The sequence below is a fragment of the Cnephaeus nilssonii genome (assembly GCF_951640355.1).
Source record: "Cnephaeus nilssonii genome assembly, chromosome: 22".
Lineage (NCBI taxonomy): Eukaryota > Metazoa > Chordata > Mammalia > Chiroptera > Vespertilionidae > Cnephaeus > Cnephaeus nilssonii.
In genome coordinates, this window is record NC_137093.1 from 7,055,388 (window position 1) to 7,074,845 (window position 19,458).

General features: G+C 44.9%; 1 protein-coding gene across 3 annotated transcripts; it reads left to right on the forward strand.

The window, feature by feature from the left end:
• Window positions 1-133: 133 nt before the first annotated feature.
• Window positions 134-14,825, forward strand: SPRING1 (SREBF pathway regulator in golgi 1). Of its 3 annotated transcripts, none has more exons than XM_079762238.1 (5): window positions 134-345; window positions 8,118-8,274; window positions 11,819-11,970; window positions 12,358-12,471; window positions 14,312-14,825. In XM_079762238.1, the coding sequence occupies exons 1-5, from the start codon at window positions 232-234 to the stop codon at window positions 14,393-14,395; spliced, it is 621 nt and encodes a 206-aa protein (XP_079618364.1). In that variant the 5' UTR covers window positions 134-231; the 3' UTR covers window positions 14,396-14,825. The 3 variants fall into 3 exon arrangements, with proteins under 3 accessions (XP_079618364.1, XP_079618366.1, XP_079618365.1); XM_079762239.1 differs by having other exon boundaries at window positions 152-409; XM_079762240.1 differs by lacking the exon at window positions 8,118-8,274 and having other exon boundaries at window positions 134-409.
• Window positions 14,826-19,458: the final 4,633 nt, after the last annotated feature.

Here is a 19,458-nt window from a genome sequence, read left to right on the forward strand (position 1 = left end):
CAGGATTGCCCGCCCCCTCTCCGGGATTCAGCCAATAGGAATCCGCATATCCGCAGGGACCAATGGCAATGAGGCCGAACGAGGCCGGGTGAAATCGCAAGGCTCGTGAAGGCGTGACTTAGGACGTGGTCACGTGAGGCGGCGCGGGGTGGCTGTCGGGAGCTGGCTGGGCTGAGGGCCGCGGGGCCGGCGCCCGGCGGGAGGAATGGGGCTGCCCGCCGCGTAGGGGCCATGCCGCCCGGGTTCCGGGCCTGCCCCGTTCCGCGCCCCGGCCGCCGCGCCCCGCGTCCGCGCCGGCATGGTGAACCTGGCGGCCATGGTGTGGCGCCGGCTCCTGCGGAAGAGGTGGGTGCTCGCCCTGGTCTTCGGGCTCTCGCTCGTCTACTTCCTCACCAGCACCTTCAAGCAGGTGAGTGGCCTTTCGCGGTCGGTCCCGCGTTTGCTCCGGGCGCCGCGGGCCGCTCTCCCGGCCGCCCGGCTTCCTCCCCAGGCGGGGGAGCGAGCTGCCTTGCCGCCGCGCTGCTCCTGTGCCCGGGGAGGTGGGCATTCCTGCCCGGGACCGAGGACGGGCGGAGGGACCTGCTCACTCGTGGGTACCTGGGTGAGAAGGCGCTGCTCGGCCAGCTCCTGGGACCCGAACCCGGGGCTGTGGCCCTGGCGCTGGTGGTGATTACCCTTATTGCCCCCTCCTGCTTCCTACCTGCCCCGCCGGCGTGCGTTTCTCACGGCATCTTCGCGGCTGTCCTGGGGGTGGAGGGTGGCCCGTAGGACAGCCGCGAAACCGAGCCTCCGGGAGCGGTGGGCTGGGCCAGGAACTAGCCGAGCTACGAGGCCAGCGCTGCGAGTCTGCCCTTCGATTGCTTCGGGGGCTCAGTGGTCCACCTGGGAGACTCCCCAGGAGGTGTCCTTTCTATGCGTAGCTTGAGCGCAGTGTTCTTCCCACCTCCCCACCTCCTTAGATTTAAGTCCATGTGCGAATTTATGGGAGAAAAGACAGGGTGCTTTGGTAGGAAATGTTACCCAAAGCAGTAGTTGGTTTGTTTAAAAGTCCAACTTGAGCGTTAGGGTTTTTAGAAAGGATGAACCTACCCCCAAGGTGTTCTAGTTACCAAAAGAACCCCCTTTTCACTCTCAAGGGTCAAGTTCATACATAAAACATAGCAACGAGCAGAAAATAAATAAACGTTGTGGGCAGGGGAGACAGGGAAGTGTAGGCAAACAGGCTGAGAGTTGTAAGCGTCTTTTATTGACGGAGATGTGTGGGTGACGTTCGCGTGAACTTAACGTGTTTTCTGCCACCTCCCAGGCAACTTCTCATGGTCAGGTTATCCGAATGATATAACCTGATCTCTGGCATCATTGTTTAAGTACAGGCTGTATGCTCTCTCAAGTTCATCCCAGTTCATAACTCCAGTCTGGACCTGTCCAGAAAACCCCAAATTCTATTCTGCCTCCACAGTGTCTCCTGAGTTTGTTTGTTTCTCCTAATTGTCACTGCTGCCACCTTAAGCCAAGCTACCTTCATCCCTGTCTGGACCATGCTGTAGCCACCAACAGGTCTCTATGCCTCCTTTCGTGTCCTGCAGTCAGTTCTCTACCCAGCAATAGGGTGATAAGTTCTTTGGGTTCTTACTGCACTCCACAAACCCCAGACTGTTCCAGGATAATAGTGAATCTTTTATGTCACTTGAGGTCAGACTAAATATTACTGCCTCAGGCCACACGGGGTGACACAATCTAAATTTCTTCCCCGTTGCCCATAGTCCTGCTTTATTTCCTTTGGTAGGAACTGAACATTTCTTGTTCATTTACTTGCTGATCTGTCCCTTTTAGAGTGTAATTTTCTTGAGAACAGAGAATTGTGTTCTTCATAGAATCCCAGCCCATAGAATTCTGCCAGGCACTTCATGGGGACTCAGATATTGGAACAAATGAGTCTTTTTAAAAAATATATTTTTATTGATTTCAGAGAGGAAGGGAGAGGGAGAGAGAGAGAGAGAAACATCAGTGATGAGAGAGAGTAATTGATCAACTGCCTCCTGCCAGCCCCATGCTGGGGATGGAGCCTGCAACCCCCGCTTATGCCCTGACCGGGAATCGAACCATGACCTCTTGGTTCATAGGTTGACACTCATCCACTGAGCCATGCTGGCCGGGCTGAGTCTTTTTAATTGGGATGACTTTTCCTTTCCTTTCAATCTGGCACATTCCTACTAGTCAGATGCTGTCCACTCTGACCTTCTTTACAACCTCCTTTTAAGTACTTACACCTTGTTCATTTTTGTAAAAATATGTTTTTATTGATTTTAAAGAGAGAGTGAGAGAGAGAGAAAGAGAGACATCGATGTGAGAAACATCAATCAGCTATCTCCTACATGCCCACTACGGGGATCAAGCCCACAACCCTTGCATGTGCTCTGACCAGGAATTGAACCCCGGGACCTTTCAGTTCATGGGACGACTCTCAACAGAGTCATTCTGGGCTGGAGCCTTGTTCATTTTTTAAAAAATTACAATGTCTCTTTTTAAAACCTGTAAATTATGACAAGCTGGGTTAAAAAAATTTTTTTGATGGGGGTGATGATTGTGATTTCTTTAAAACTATTGGCAAAATTTTTGTTTTGCAGATTCCCCCCCCCCCCCCCGCAGCCTAACAAAAACTAAGTAAAACAAACACTTTTTAAAAAATGTATTTTATTGATTTTTTACAGAGAGGAAGGGAGAGGGATAGAGAGCTAGAAACATCGATGAGAGAGAAACATCGACTAGCTGCCTCCTGCATACCTCCCACTGGGGATGTGCCCACAACCAATGTACATGCCCTTGACGAACCAAACCTGGGACCCTTCAGTCCGCAGACCAATGCTCCATCCACTGAGCCAAACCGGTTTCGGCCAAACACTTTGTGTGTGTGTGTGTGTGTGTATGTTTTTTTTTTTTTTTTTTTTACTGATTTCAGAGAGGAAGGGAGAGGGAGAGAGAGAAACATCAATGATGAGAGAGAAGCATCGATCATCTGCCTCCTGCACGCCCCCTCCTGGGGATCTGCAACCCTGGCATGTGCCCTTGACTGGAATCGAACCTGGGACCTTTCAATCTGCAGGCCAATGCTCTATCCACGGAGCCAAACCAGCCAGGGCTAAAACAAACACTTGAGCTGTAACCTTCTATGCCTGCCAGTCAGCCCCTGGCAACCACTCAGTCAACTTTCTGTCTCTATGAATTTGCCTATTCTGGACATTTCACATAAATGGACTCTTACAGTCTGTGGTCTTCTGTGTCCGGTTTCTTTCGGTTAGAAGCCTGTGTTTTCAGGATTCATCCATGTTGTAGCATGTGTTACTACTTCATTTTTGTGTCCGAATAATATTCCCTGGTATGCATCTACCATATTTTGATTTTTTCCATTTATCAGTTGATGGACACTTCGGTTGTTCCCACCTTTTGGCTATTATAAATAATGCTATTATGTGTATTGGTGTACACGGTTTTGTTAGGAAATACATTGTTAGTTCTCTTGGATTTGGTCCTAGGAATGGGATTGCGGTCATATGGTGACTTTGTTTAACTTTTTGAAGAACTGCCAGACTGTTTTCTAAAGTGGTTGTACCATTTGCAGTGAACTTTTAAGAAGCTACTATGCTTGTCAAGTTCTGATGTAGCATCAAAGAAATTGTCCATAATTATCTGGAAAAGCCATTAAAATGCTCCTCCCATTTCCAACTGCACATCTGTGTGAGGTAGGTTTTCTTCAGGTGCTTCAACCTGAACATCCTGCACAGATTGAATGCAGGGGGACATATGAGAATCCAGCTGTCTTCCATTAAGCCAGACACTGAAAAGATCTGCAGAAATGTAAAAACATTTTCTCTTTTCACTAAATTTCTTTACACAACAAAAATGGTTGACATGTAATAGTAATGGGTTCATTGTTATTGTTAAATGAGTAAAAAAATAATGTATTGAAAACACGTATTTTAGGAATTTGTTTTAATTTCCAATATGGTAAATATCAATGGCCATACCCCTTATAAACCCACATATTGGGGGTCCTCAGTAATTTTTGAGTATGAACGGTCCTTGGGACCAAAAACTTGGCTGACGTTCTCCCAATATGCGATTTGTGTGTGCTGCTCCTGCTTCGCTCTCCGCTGCCGCTTTGGTGTCTGCCACTCAGAACTAGGTGACTGGAGGGGGTTCTGCTTCGTTTGGCCTAGCCTCAGTGTCTTCGTCTGGAACATGGAGGAGGTGATGGAATGAGCGGGGTGGGGAGAGGTTCGGATACATTGAGAAGAGGCCGTGGAAAACTTCCGAGCTCCTTGGGATCCGAGCTCTGCTTCAGTGAGACCAGGAACTCCTGGAGCAGAGGTGGTGCTTGTGCCTAGAGAATCGTTGGTTATCCTCTACTGCTTTGAATTCCTCATTTCTTTGGTTTTCATGTTAATTAATGCTTTGGGGGATAGTTTAAATTATAGAGATGGGAGCGCAGGAGAAATTGGTGACAATGGCAGGGGTGCCACTGGGGGAGAGGATTGGGAATTGTGAGTGGTGCCAGGTGACTTGGGCACATTTATTTAACAGATGTTCAGTGAACACCAGCTGTGTTGCTAAGGCACTGCCTGCTGGATGATGGAGATACAGTGAGGGGCAAAGCAGAAAAGCCTTCCTCTCCAAGAGCCTCTGTTCTGGGTGGGTCAGGGGGAGAAGTGGCAAGAAAGCAAAGTTATTTCAGACAGTGATGTGTGATACGAAGGAAACAAAACAAGATGCCGTGATAGAGCGGCAAGGTGGGCCTAATGCTCTGTGGGGCGTGAGCTGAGATGACAGAAATCCCAATCTTGGAGTCAGAAGGGTCCTTTCTTGTAAGGAAATGGTCTCAGACTTGTTCACGTGGTACAGTTTCTGAATATCTCAGCTATTTGCGTAACTCCTTGAAAACATATTCATGCCTTCAGCTCGAAAGTAATTAACTATGTAAATTGGTGCCAAGTTAGACACTTTCTAAAGTAAAGTGGAATAAATCATAAGAGAGAGTTGCTGATCTGTTTTTTTGTTTTCCACTGATCACCAGTGTATATACATTTTCAGAAAGTTTGTGAAGTACTGTACAGGGTAGAGGAGGAAAACTACTCACAGTCTCACCAACCGGAGGGAGTCGCTGATGATATCTGGGCATATTTTCTCCCTTCATTTTTCATATTTTTAAAAGATAATTGGGCATACTGTTTCTTCACTTTACATATATGCATTGTATCCATCTTTAAAAGGTCTTTGTAAGGACAGTTTTTTATAACTAAAATTTTCCTTGATTAGGCCATATTGAGGCATTCATTCCCCAAATATTAGACATGTGGGATGCCTCCTGGCCTTTACTCCCCCCCCCCCCCCCCGCCTTCTTTTCATTTAAGAATCATAAACAAATCTTTTAATGGCAATGCCTTCTGTTTAAGTGCTTCACTACTTAAATGGAACATTTATCTCATTTGACCCTATGATGACCCCTGAAAAATAGGACAGTTATTAATATACCCCCTTTAAAATCAGAGGTTAAGTAACATACATGAGTAATGAAAACATTTCTATAGCTCCTTAACAGTTTATGAAGAAAGTTCTTGTGTGTGCATGTTGGTCCCTTTTTGTTCCGCTCTTTCCTTTGTACCCCAGTGTAGTCCCTGTGGACCTTGGTGGTGGTCGATTGCACTGATTTCTAAAACCTCTTTATCAACTGCTCTGGAGGCTCTTTGGGAATAGAGAACCTGGCCACCTTTGTCTCTGTTTCCTTAATGCATTGTACGATCTTGAAACCTTTGAATGAATCAAAAAAATGTGTGTGTGTGTGTGTGTGTGTGTGTGTGTATGCATAAAATTGAGACAACCTAATAGAGTAGGTGGAACACTTGGAGAAAGGTCTAAAAGTACTTATCCAATAAAGGAATCCCATCAGTGCCCCTTCACCACACCCTTTGCATGACTAGACTTTCACACATGTGAACATGTACTAATTCATTACCATTGCTATCTTACACAATCTCTGTACAATCTTTTTGATTGTACAGCTCTTATCTAATCCTTTTGGCAAGGTCTTGAATATTCATGTTTGAAAACAATTTCAAGTGCTGGGAGAATTGCCTTCCTGTTTACCAGGAATGTAGTTATGTGGAAGAGGTCCTTCTGGGATGCACTTGTCCATGAACTCTTGTGTATTTTTTTTCCCTTAGGAAGAATAACAGGATAGTTTGAGAGTAATGTTAAGAGCACTTTTAACCTTGTGAGAGCCAGTTTACTGTACTTTGACCAGCCTCTTAACAGTCCTTATGGCTGTTAATTTATCTAGGGCAGCATTTGACGCTCAGTTTAGTTTGCACGTAGCTTGATTATGCAGTTAACTGATAGGTCCCAGCAGAGCAGAGGAGTATGAATTCACAGGTAGTTAAGCAGTGTGCACCTAAGTGATTTGCCCTAATTCCCAAGGCTTCTGCACTTAGCTCCTCTACTTGCACCCGAAGAATGCAGATGTTGTTTTTGCATAACCCATCCTGTTCCTGCTGGTGCCAGTTCTTTCCTTTAAAAGAAGCAAGAGGGAGGGGCAGAGCAGAAATGAAAACCACCTTGAAGGATTGTTTCACACTAGTAATTTAAAGAACACAATCCAGTCCTGGTGAAGTGGTGGTAAGTTGTGAACACTATTTTATGTAAATGCATACTAACGGTGTATGTATAACTTCAGGGAAGTTATTTGGCACTGTATGACATGACTACTTATAATAATTACTGCTACAAATTATTCAAGAGAATAAAAACTACATTTTTATTACATTGCTATCTGATAACAAAAGTCTAGAATGGGCTAAATGTTGATCTGTAGAGGATATGTTTACAAATTATGGCACATCAACATGATGGATTATTATGTAGCCTTAAAATGTGATTCTCGAGATAATGTACATGCTTGACTGGTTTACCATCTAATTAGTGTCAAGAAGCGCTGAATGCCAAGCATCCTCATTTGTAAGTGTAAATGTCAGGGTCAAAAGGCTAGAAGTTAATATGCAGAAATAGATAGCACTTTATGTAAGTGATGGGATTGTGGGCAATTTTTGTCTTTAATATTGGTAATTATGATTTTTGGTTATTTTTGTTGTTGTTAATCCTCACCTGAGGATATTTTTCCATTGATTTTTAGAGAGAGTGGAAGGGAGCGAGAAAGACACAGAGAGAGAAATATTGATGTGAGAGAGATACATTGATTGGTTGCCTCCGACCCAGGCTGGAGATCAAGCCTGCAACTGAGCAACATGCCCTTGACCGCAATCGAACCCAGGACCCTTCAGTCCACAGGCTGACACTCTATCCACTGAGCCAAATCAGCTAGGGCAATTATGGTTTTTTTTTAAAATAAACTTTTTATTTTGGAATAATTACAGATTTATAGGAAACTTTCAAGGCTAGTATAGTGTTTCTGTAGATCCCTTAGTGTCTCCTATTGTTAATGGTAATTATGTTTTTAAATAATGTTTTTATCATTTTAAAAACAAAAATATTCCAAAAATGCTAAAAGCTGTTAATAATCACTTATGTCCCTTCCATGTTAATAGCTTGTAGTATACCTTGCCATACTGTTATCTCAGCTCTAACACTTTTATACCTATTTATAATGTGCATGTAATCAAGGGGCATTCATGTAAGAATTCCAGTTCTGAAGCATAGCATAGCCTTAATTTATTTTTCTGCATTTGATTTTGTGACTTTGGCTCAGATTTTGCTCATACCAGGGTAATGCAGATTCCTGTGCAAACTTTTTAAAAATTGTGTCTGTCCTGTTGCTGTTTCCATGAAAAAACTGGTGAAACTATAAGAAACGATACTATAACCTTTTTAAAAAAAAAAAAATATTTTATTGGTTTTTTACAGAGAGGAATAGAGAGTTAGAAACATCGATGAGAGAGAATCATCGATCAGCTGCCTCCTGCACACCCCCTACTGGGGATGTGCCCGCAACCAAGGTACATGCCCCTGACCGGAATCGAACCCGGGACCTTTCAGTCCACAGGCCGACGCTCTATCCACTGAGCCAAACCGGTCCTGGCTTAACCTTTTCTTTTATTGTCTCTTTGTAGGAGGAGCGGGCAGTGAGAGATCGGAATCTCCTCCAGATTCAAGACCATGATCAGCCCATTCTGTGGAAAGTGCAGTTTAACTTGGGCAATAGCAGTCGGCCCAGCAACCAGTGCCGGAACTCCATCCAAGGGAAGCACCTCATCACCGATGAACTAGGTAAGGCGGCTTCCTTCTCCTCCTGCAGTCAGTGAAGTGCTCTGGGGCCACCATTCCTAGGGTTTTTAAATAGGGATTTTATACAGTGCCTTTTCCCTTCGCGCTCATTCCCAACATTTCTCACGTCTTCTTTGTCTTTCAGACCTAACTCATTGTTCAAGGTTCCCCTCAGCATCAGAGAAGCTTGGTTTGGTAATTCTAACCGAAACGCCTGTGCCTATAACTTAGAGTTTTAGCATTTTATCACACATCAGTGCCTCTGCTACTTCCTGCTCACCCGTCTTTTCTTCTCATCTTGGTCAGTTCTATAGGATAGGAGCTCACTTTCTTTGGTAACCTGAATAATAATCGGTACTTAGGAAATGCATTTGTTAATGACTGATTGGGCAATCTCAAGTGAATTATAAGCACATTCAAAATGTGTTACTCTTACAGTTAAAATAGTAGTCTATCTGTTTTGGTACTTTCTCCCAGAGTTTTCTGTTTCCTTTTAGAGTCTAAAAGGAATTTAGACAGAAAGGTGATTCCTGTGCTGGTGAGGTAGTTGGATTAGACAGCTGCTCAAGTTCTTACAAGGAGTTAAGCAAATAGCTGAGATATTCAGTCTTCCCAAAGCGAGACTCCCACTAATCCTCAGCCTGCCTTAATTGAGCTCTTACTATGTGCTGGGCACTGGGTTAAAGCTTTCCTTGAATATCCCATTTGATTTTGGCAACAGTCCTATGAGGTCTAGCTATAAAGGTATTGTCACTTTGGAGGTGAAGACACAGGCACTGAGAGGTTAAGGAACTCAAGGAAAAAGCAAATAACATTGCAAATAACCTGTGTTTTATTTTTAACAGAATAAGGCTACTTCCACAAGATGACACAGCTAGCCAGCAGGCAGACATGGGACTAGGACCAAACTTGGAGTTCAGTGTTCTCTCTCTCTCTCTCTCTCTCTCTCTCTCTCTCTCTCTCTCTCTTTCTCTCTTTTTGTGACACTCATAGTGAGAAAACATGACATCTATGCCTTGGCTTTAATATTTAATATTAGGTTATGAGTGACAATTTGTCATTTTGTAGCTAGCCAAAGAAAAATTTTCCTCTGATTATTTTGAGTGAGATAAAGACTCTCAGACTTATTAAGTAAAAAGTTCTACGAATCAAGCAATTAAAAATTCAAGAGCCATAGATTATATTTTACCTCCATGAGTGTGGGAGAAGGGAGAAACAGTTTAATGAAGAAAACTTGCAGGAATTTATGCCTTTTGGGAAGCAGTTGTCACAATGAATATTGCCAGGGTAACACCTTATTAAATAAGACAACCAATTAGAATTTCAGACTTCCAGAGGTTAGAAGTTAATTTCTCAGTCAATAGCAACACACTCTGTGGTTGTGACCTTACAGAATTCCTTGTTGGAAATGACGTTTGCATGCTTAGATTTATGATGCAAAAGGTGAAATCTTGGTGAGCTTTCTTTCACCAGAAATCAGAAGGACCTGTGGTTTCAAGGCTGCTGGCAGTTAGCACTGGGGAGAGAAAGAAGGCCTGATGTTGACACTGAGAATGTGAAAAAAAGAAAAGGGCAGAAAGATAATTTCAACAAGTGGAGTGTAGGTCACATTATATTTTACAACTTCCTGACCCAGAAGTGGTAAGATTGCTGTGTATTTATTATTTGGGGCAGAATTTCAAGAAACATTTTGGCTTACTTGGGTTTTTTTGTTTGTTTGTGTATTTATAATCCTTGTAATCCCAGAAACATTTGTGATGGCATTGGAATCATCCTCTCTCTCTCTCTTTGTTTTGTTTTTTTTGTTGTGTTTTTTTTTGTTTTTTGTTTTTTTGATTACTCCTCACCCGAGGATATTTTTCCATTGATTTTTTTTTTAGGGAGAGTGGAAGAGAGAGGGAAAGACAGAGAAAAACATTGAGTGAGAGAAACACATTGATTGGTTGCCTCCTGCACATGCCCCAACCAGGGCCTGGGCCAGGGAGGAACCTGCAACCGAGGTACATGCTCTTGACCGGAATTAAACCCAGGACCCTTTGGTCCTCAGGCCAATGCTCTATCCACTGATCCACACTGGCCAGGGCTGGGATCATCCTCTCTTAATTAAGAAGACAGAATGGCACAGTTAAAGTAACAAAAAGCACCAGTTCCCAGGTAAGCCCCAGTTTTCCAAGGGGGAAGGAAGACTCTTTTAGTTTCTTCCATTGTGTTCCTGGTGCCTCCTACTTTTGCATGACTTGTTTTCCAGAGTAATTTCTGAAAACAACAGTATACTTCACCAAGTCTCATTCTCTGAGGATTAAGAAGCTGGGGTATTTGGATGGACAGCTGCTGTGCACCTGTGGGCCTGGGCATATATCCCTGTGGGCTTGTGCGTGCACCTGTGAGCTGTGTGTACACCTGGGAGATTCCCAAGGGCCAAGTGGTGTCCCTCAGGCACTTATTCTCACATATTTCTTTCCCACTCCCAGAAAGATGTAGAGAAATGTCTTGTTTAGCAGCTCTGAACAATAAATTAACTTTTGCAAGGCGATTCATTCCTTAAAGTTGAGCATGGATTGGCTGGGTTGGAGGGAGTGTGTGTACAGAGATGATGGGATTTATTTATTATTTATTATTTTTAAAATATATTTTAATTGCTTTCAGAGAAGAAGGGAGAGGGAGGGGGAGAGAGAGATAGAGAGAGAGAGAGAGAGAGAAGCATCAGTAATGAGAGAGAGTAATTGATTGGCTGCCTCCTGCACACCTCCACACTGGGGATCGAGCCCACAACCCAGGCATGTGCCCTGACGGGGAATCGAACCATGATCTCCTGGTTCATAGGTCGACACTCAACCACTCAGCCACGCTGGCTGGGCGAGATGATGGGATTTATGAGGAGTGGAGGGAATTAGGAGGATTTTTCTTTTTGGGGTATTAGAGGGTTTCCTTTTCCTAATGTGGAGGGGTAATTGAATACTTGACATGTATACTCGAAAATAGCCTAAATCAATTTGTAAAGGTGAGGTGTGACTACTTCAATTAAAAAAAATCTTCCAAACCATTAAATAAATGGCAAGCATTTAAAAGATACTTGCAAAATGGAGGGGACGGGTGTTTGTTTTTTATCTAGAAGGATTTCACTTTTGGGAATTAATGTCTTGGCTTTTTCTATTTTCAGATTTTTGTATTGAAAAAAAAAATGGCATTTTTCTGCAGGTGTAGATGAAAAAATGGCTTTCTTTCCTAGGTTAGAATAGGAAAACACAGGCGTGACTTAACATGGAGATTAAATCAAACACGCAGCAGCAGACTAACAGGTTGTTTTAGGTAGGTAAGGCTGGAGCCTACTTCTAATGTGGGAATTCGTGTTTTTTAAAGGACGGCACGTACGAAGCAAGCCCTCATCACATAGTGTCGATTCTCCTACCTCTTTGGTGCTTAGGATTCTCCAGACTCCAGATTCTGTCTCTGTTCTTTGCATACAGTGCATACATTGCTGAGTCCAGATCACTAGTGAGTTGGGATCCCTGCTGGTTTAATACTCAGGGTAGTCTCTGACTTGCAGGATACGTTTGTGAAAGGAAGGACTTGCTGGTGAATGGCTGCTGTAATGTCAACGTCCCGGGCACCAAGCAGTACTGCTGTGATGGCTGCTTGTCCAACGGCTGCTGCAGCGCTTACGAGCACTGCGTTTCCTGCTGCCTGCAGCCCAACAAGGTATGGAGAGCTGCTCCTTGTTCTGCATCTGCTCCTGTCTTTCTGCCTTTATTGTATGATGAGCATTGGATTCTTCTGAAAATAGAACTTAGAAGGGAACTTTGTAGGTGTCAGAAATTGCGGCTGTGAAGTGGCCTTTGTCTACAAGGAAGGAGGTGGTTCCCAGTTATTTGAATGGTTCTTTTGCAGAATGGGCCATTGTTTTGCTAATCAGATATCTAATGAATAAGATACCAGTGCTCTTTCCCCTTTGAGCTGGCTGCCTCCCTCACTCTTACCCCCACCCTACCCCCCATCAGCAGTCTCCTAGTTTAGGAGAAATATCCAAGGTTACCTTGTGCTGCTGAGTCTGGAATTTATTATAGGCACTAACTTTTGTTTCCATAGCAACTTCTCCTGGAGCGCTTTCTCAACCGGGCAGCTGTGGCATTCCAGAACCTCTTCATGGCAGTGGAGGATCACTTTGAATTGTGTTTGGCTAAATGCAGGACCTCATCCCAGGTCAGAAGCTCTGATGTTTCTAGCTGGGGGATGGGTGGGTGGGAGTAAGGGTGGGTGGGAAAATATGATAATGGAGGTTTGATTATCATATGTCATATGATATGAGTGATAATGGAGAAGAGATTCAAATGAAGCTTTGGTGGGATGAGTGTTTAGAATGTCAGCATGAGATTTATACAAGTTAGAGAAGTAAAATGTGTATATTAAATCAAGGTCTAATCAACTTGCATCTCCCCATCTGATTGGCATGTCTGTACTTTTAAGTGGGAGCCTAAAATTACTTTTAAATCTGGGTGGAATCCTAATAGTCCAGTTTCTGAGAGAAGTTCTTTTGTCAGAACTGAGGCTTTTCAGCAACCACTCATTGAGAATAAATAGTAATTTGTTCTGGGACAGAGTTACGGTTTATTTTAGGATTCAAGGGGAAGGGGCAGGTGGTGTTTAAAAATACATGCGTAATATGTAGGTCGTCAAGCTCTCAATACTCATCAGCATGCTGTCATTACATGCTTTGCTCTTTGGGCACTGAACGTCGCACCTGCTGCTGAAAGCGTCTGAAAGTCCATCACTGTGTCCTTGGCTCTCAGCTTTTGTGGTTGGGCTGTTGCGGGGGCTGCCTTTTTAAAATCACCAGACGTGTTTGTTATACAAGCACGCTTCTTCTGGCCTCTATTCATGGTGTCTCCAAGATTGTACTGGCTTCGTCTGAGATAACTGACTCATTTGTCATTTTCTGGAACTCTGTGCTCTTTGCCAGATGTCTGTCTGTAGTCCACCTTTTGATTTTACGCCACTTTTTATGTCTCTGGTCTGCTCTTAGAGCACTCAGCATCATTGGGTAAATGTTTCAGGGATTATAATGAGCATTTGAAAACATGAAGAAATTCCTGGTGGGCTTGTTTTGTTGGAAGAGCTTTCCACTTGAATGGGCCTTAAAGGAAACGTGGAGGAAGGCTGAACAAGTGACTTACTTTGATTCAGATTCTCTTTCATTCCGAGGGTTGCCAGAAAAGTCGAAATATTTTCTTTCTTTAACTGATAAAACCCAGAAGTTATTTCCAGTTGTGAGTGAAGATGCTAAGCTTTCTGACTTAGTCTTTTTATTGTAAAGAGATATTTCCCAGTTGTCAATTTGTTTATATAGCAGTATCCCAAGAAAGAGAAGCTTTTGGCTACACGTCTGTAAATTGGATTAATACTTACAGTGTAGATGTTTAGTATTGGTCTTGGGCTAATTAATGAACTCTAGACTAGCCAAAACTTAAGTTGCCTGTATGAAAACAAATTGCTGAAAAATTAGCCATTGGGATGTTTGTCTGTTTTAAATCACACTTCATATTTCTCAGCCAAATAAGGCTTGTCTGGTATTGTGGGATTTGGCCCGAGTGCCAAACCCAGAGATACCTAAAACTTTATGAAAATGATTTGAAATGTATCTCCTCCATATTTTCAGGGTTCAGTACCAGCTACTGAATTTCTCTGAAGCACAGGATCAGGTGCAAAACACCCTTTGGGCTTTAATCTAATATAAAATAATTTGAGAAAAACTAGTTGTCCTGAGTTGCAGTGAGGTTGTTAAAAACTCACTTGTGTACATAAAAAGAAACAGTCATGCAGTGATGTTATGTCCATTTTCATGCTCTTCATTGGCATTCTGCGTTGAGCATTCGCCTTTGTTCCAAAAAGTGCCCGGGAGCCTGATAGTGACATTTGGAGATGGATGTGGCCAGGCTCCTGCAGGGAGTGCCTGACAGCAGCCCCGCTTGGACTTCAGCAGCTCTGAAGGGAGGTGTGTGCGACTGCTCTCTCACGGAGCTCTTGTCTTCCCTTTTGCCAACAGAGCGTGCAGCACGAGAACACCTATAGGGATCCCATAGCCAAGTATTGCTATGGAGAGAGCCCTCCCGAGCTCTTCCCAGCGTGATGGGCACAGAAGACTTTCCAAGCGCATGCGGCTAAAGCACTTAGTCTGAAGCCGGGCCTCAGCGGTCACTAGTCCCTTGGAAGAAGAGAGTTGTCGTGCGGAAACCTTGGCTTTGACCCCTTCTTGGGCTGTACTCTGGCTGCACTCCCCGCCGGGCTCTACCAGATGGGACTCATCTATAAAGCAGCTTGGAAACACCAGCGGGTCACGTTTGAAAAAGACCAAACTGCAGGCGACCTTGCGGAGGGGTTGGTGATGTGGGCACCTCCACCATTGCAGCTGCTCGGGGACCCAGGGTCACTCACAGTGCTCATCGGGGCCCTTCACTGTACAGTTATTTATTGGATTTCTTTGTAGTAGCGGGAAAACTATACTGTTTTATATTGAAGAATGCCTTGCCTTGATAGTTGAATATATTCAAGGAAACGGTTGTGGTTGTTGTTTTCTTATGTTCTTTAGTTTCATGAGTTAAATAATTCCTTCACCCAGATAAAATGGCCTCTTAGAACATGCCTGTTCTCTCAAGGTAGTTATTTTGGTTTTGTTTTAACAGCATCTTCAGGAGTGGGCCCTGAACACCGTATGCTGACATCTAAAACTGTCTGAGATCTCAAAGATACTGTTCCATTCTAATCTAGCGCCAGGTTTCCAGCAGCTGCCACCATGTGCTCGCAGATTTTTTTCTAGGTGTATCTGGGATACGTGTATGCCTGTGGCAAGCATCGTTTTAACCTGAGAGTCTGACTAACTGTTCCGGAGGAGTTTGTTCTCATTTCCTATGAAGTGACTGGTCGTCTTGGCTGTGGTCCAGCAGGAGCCTCAGGAAAATCACCGCAGCCTCCTCTCCTCCCCGGTCATGGAAACCCTGTGTTAAGGCGATTCCTCAGTGGAGATACATCTACAACTAGCCATAGCGGTCATCCTTTATTGCTTTCAGCTTCATGAGATGTAACAGGTACAGACATCCAGTTTCCCCGTGACTCGCAAAGAAGGAGAAGAAAACCCAAGTTGCTAGGAAGGAGCTGTAAGAGACTTAGCATCTGCCCTCAGTGGGACGAGTGAATGAATGCAGGGCATGCGGTTGCAGGGCCACACGCTCCAGGTGTGCCCCGTGTCTCTAGAACAACACTAGACCTCTCTGGTCAAGGCTAGGAGTGTTTGGTCCTCAGATCACGACAGGCCCCTTGAGTAGTATCCCTCTTTGCTCTCAGGAGTTCCATTAATGCACAGCTCTTTCCTGGAGTCACATACTGACCCCAGGATTGGGCAGGGTTTTTTCATTTTATTGGTTCAAGTTGTTGACCTTGGAGCAGAGTGCTAATTTTATAACCTGCTTTTGACTTTTTTTCTTTTTCTTTGGGCCATGTTTGCCTTCAGTATGTTTCTGCAATATGTAGTGGCCATTTCCCTTCACTCCCTCCTATTGCTGCTTCTACTTACCTTCCCAAAGTGGTTTGTCCTGACAAATAAGTTTTCTTTGAGGGTAAACTGTGTGTCTGGCATTTGTTTTTAAATGTTAGATCCCAAGAAATGTAATCAATGTACAGTGGACTTTCTGCGTTCTCTGTGTATTCATTGGTGCTAAATCAAACTGTACATGAAAGAAATGTGCATGTCTGGGTGTTTTACCATCTTGGGGTATTTTTCTGTAACTCAGTGTGAGATTTGAGTTTGTTTTCTGTGGTCACTGGTACCAGCCTCTCCTTGAGTTTATTTTAACTCATGAGAAATATAACATAGATTTAATGTGAAAAGAGTTTCCTCACAGGTTCACCCATGGATGTTGACTTTGTACTTGAATATTGACTTGGCATGCTTTGCATTTTCCATGCTTCCGCAAACAGTATCTATAGCCTTGTGATAGAGAATTAAGCTCACTTGTGTTTGCACCTCCTGGATGAGGCAATAGTCAGCGGTGAAGCGACTTCCCAGAGTCCCCGCTGAGATTTAATGAGGAAACCAAAACAAGAACTTCATCTGGGGCCCGGGTCCACTGTCCTTCCCACCAGCTCTCACCAGCTCCAACGCTGACTCATCTGTAAACACCCCCCCGAGAGCATATAGATTTCAGTCGTCCAGGCCAAAAAAGGGGAGAGGGGGCATAAGTAGCCAAATTGGGCCGATAATCCAAAGGTCATTTCACTTGGCCCTGGAATATGTTTGTTGTACTTAAGTCAATTAGGGGTGTGTTCACTGTTTTGGCAACTCCCAGTGCTGTAGAGGACATAATGAGGTCACCCAAAGGACCTGGACTGGCCTTCTAACCCAGGACCTTTCACCTCTCTCCAATCCCTGGTTGGTTTTTGGTTCCCCTGACTGAGGGTTTCTAGAATTAGAGGCCTCGTCTTGGCAAAGTGCATGATACATAATGGAATTTTAGGAAAAGATCAAAGAAGGGACAAAAACACCTCTCGTTTAGAAAAAATATTAAATACGGAGTGCTTGGGGCTAAAGGTAATTCGATAATTTAAAGCTTTCCCCCCAATTCTGAATCTTAATTACTATGCTCCTTGCTGAGGCCATAAAGATGAGATGTGTCAGCTGGCAAAGAAACAAACAGTAAAGTGAGGAAAGGGCGCTGAGATAGGCATGTGTAGAGGAGAGGATGACCTGCCTCCACGACGCCAGGGACTCTGGGTGGCCCCGGACCCGGCCGGGCTGGGGCTGGCATTGCAGGGGAGCTCAGTAGCTCTTAGGAAGCAGAGGACAGGGCTTTAGAGCAGGGAATGTGGCCTTCAGACTGCTGCTCCCAGAAACTGACGTGGAGGGCCTTGGCTGGTGTAGCTGCAGAGAAACTCTGGGGAGGATTACATAATATACTTTTTCCATCGTTGAGATTTATAGATAGACTAGAGGTCTGGTGCATGACATTCGTGCACTCTGGGAAGCGAAGGGGCGGGGGGGGGGGGGGGTCCCTCAGCCCGGCCTGTGCCCTCTCTCAGCCTGGCTTCTTTCTGGCTGAGCGGTGCTCCCCCTGTGGGAGCGCACTGACCACCAGGGGGCAGCTCCTGCATTGAACATCTGCCCCCTGGTGGTCAGTGCACATCATAGCAACTGGTCATTCCACCATTGAGTCGATTTGCATGTTACCCTTTTATCATAGGATTGTAGATGTATGGAGATGCTGCCAGTGTGGTGTCCTCACAGGCAGAATTCTGCCTTGCCGTTAGTAACTGCCTCTTACTGATGGCATGACCTTGGGCACTCAGGCCCTTCCTCTGTAAAATGGGGTCACATCTGCCTCTCCCAGGGTCACGAGGTGGCAGGAATTCTGTCTGCACCCAGCAGGGAGGGATGTCACACAGTCTGCACAATGGGGATTAATTTGCCCCCCAGGGAGGAGGGTGGTAATGACAGAGCTCTAAGTATTGATTTTATTTCTATTTTTAAAAGAACTCATGCTAAAGATTAAAAATTTCAGATAATTCAGATATATGTAAAGATGAAAGTAATCCAAAATCATGCTTACTAGAGTTCATGGATATACAGTGATGTTATGAATCCCCTGCTGAGCATGTTTAGCTTATCTTGTTTCCGCTACTGCAAGTAATGCATTGATAAGCTTTTACAGATACGTGTTTAGATTTATCTGATAACACCTGCACTGCCATATCCTTGAGAACCCTGTGTTACCATTTTTTAACTCTTTGCTAATGGATCTCAGTGTTCTAAATTGTATTTATTTAGTTTCTAGTGAGGTGAGCCCTTTCCCATGTTTTGGTTGGTCATTTATCATTCCACGTGAAGTGCCTGTTGGTGACCCTTACAGAGCATCCTATATAATAAAAGGCTAATGTGCAAATCGACCTGACAGTGGAATGACCTGTCGCTATGACACACACTGACCACCAGGGGCAGACATTCAATGTAGGAGCCAGAAGCTGGGCTCATGGCTGGTAAGCGTAGCACAGTGGTGGGAGCCTCTCTTGCCTCCGTGGCAGCGCTAAGGATGTCCGACTGCTGGTGGGGAGTGGGCCTAAGCTGTCAGTCAGACATCCTCTGAGGGCTCCCGGACTGTGAGAGGGCACAGGCCGGGCTGAGGGGACCCCCCCGCCAGTGCATGAATTTCGTGCACCAGACCTCTAGTTTTTACATAAAAGAAGCCTACACCCCTTTCCTCTCTCAGCCCTATGCTAACCTCCCTACTGCGTGTACAGAAACAAGTGGCTCATGTGTCAACAAACTAACTTTTCCAGTTGATGTAGGGCAGTGAACGGGGCAGTTTTGTCTGGAGATATTTTTGTCACAACTGAGGGAGTGTGGCGCCCCGAGTGGTGGAGGCTACGGATGCTGTCAGACACCCTGCTGTGCCCAAGCGGGCCCCCATGACGCACAGTTACCCGGTTCCAAATGGCAGCAGTGCGAGGTGGAGAGGCCTGCTCCGGTCGGTCGTATTTCCCCCTCAGGTTGAGCAGAAGAGCTGCAGGAGCTGCGTGCTGACTTTATTATGTCTCTGCCCTTGCTTTCTGCGGTGCTGAAGTGCTGCTGATTAAATTACCCCGAAGTCCCACGGGACCGCTGCTTCCTTGCCGGTCTCTCGCAGCCCAGTGCTGCCTCCAGGAACGAGGTTATTACTCTGCCGCGGTGTCCTTCGCACACTGACATAACCCAGGTGCAGACACCCTCCCCTCTGCTCAGTGACCTGGAGGGGTATACACAGCGCCCTCCCCTCTACAGCAGAGCTGTTCTCCCCAGGACACTGCAGCAGCTCTTTCCATGGAGGGACTGTGGGGTGTGTGTATGTGTGTGTGGGAGGGGCGGGAGGGGAAAACACCACGACAGATTCTGTTTGGAAAACTAGTCATTCTATAAAAAGGTGCCACATAGTAAATAGTGATCATTATTTTAAAAAGCCAGTGGGCTTATGAGAGTTCTTTCTACACAATCCCTTTTCCTGACTCCGGCATGTCAATAATGCAGTGCCTCCCAGGCCTTTTCCCGGGGCATCTTTCTTACGTAGTCTGTTCATGGTGGGAGTACAGTTTGGGTACCAGTATCCCTGTTTTCACTCAGTCAAGTGTCTGTGACGTTCCTTGTCCAGTCTTGCGTTCACACGAAGGGAA

What these genes read in the sequence shown, in the direction of transcription:
- SPRING1 (XM_079762238.1), top strand. Translation starts at nt 232, where the DNA reads ATGCCGCCCGGGTTCCGGGCCTGCCCCGTTCCGCGCCCCGGCCGCCGC. An exon ending in CGCCGGCTCCTGCGGAAGAG is followed by an intron (nt 346 to 8,117) that starts GTGGGTGCTCGC and finishes GTCTCTTTGTAG; the next exon opens with GAGGAGCGGGCAGTGAGAGA. An exon ending in GCTGCCTGCAGCCCAACAAG is followed by an intron (nt 11,971 to 12,357) that starts GTATGGAGAGCT and finishes TTGTTTCCATAG; the next exon opens with CAACTTCTCCTGGAGCGCTT.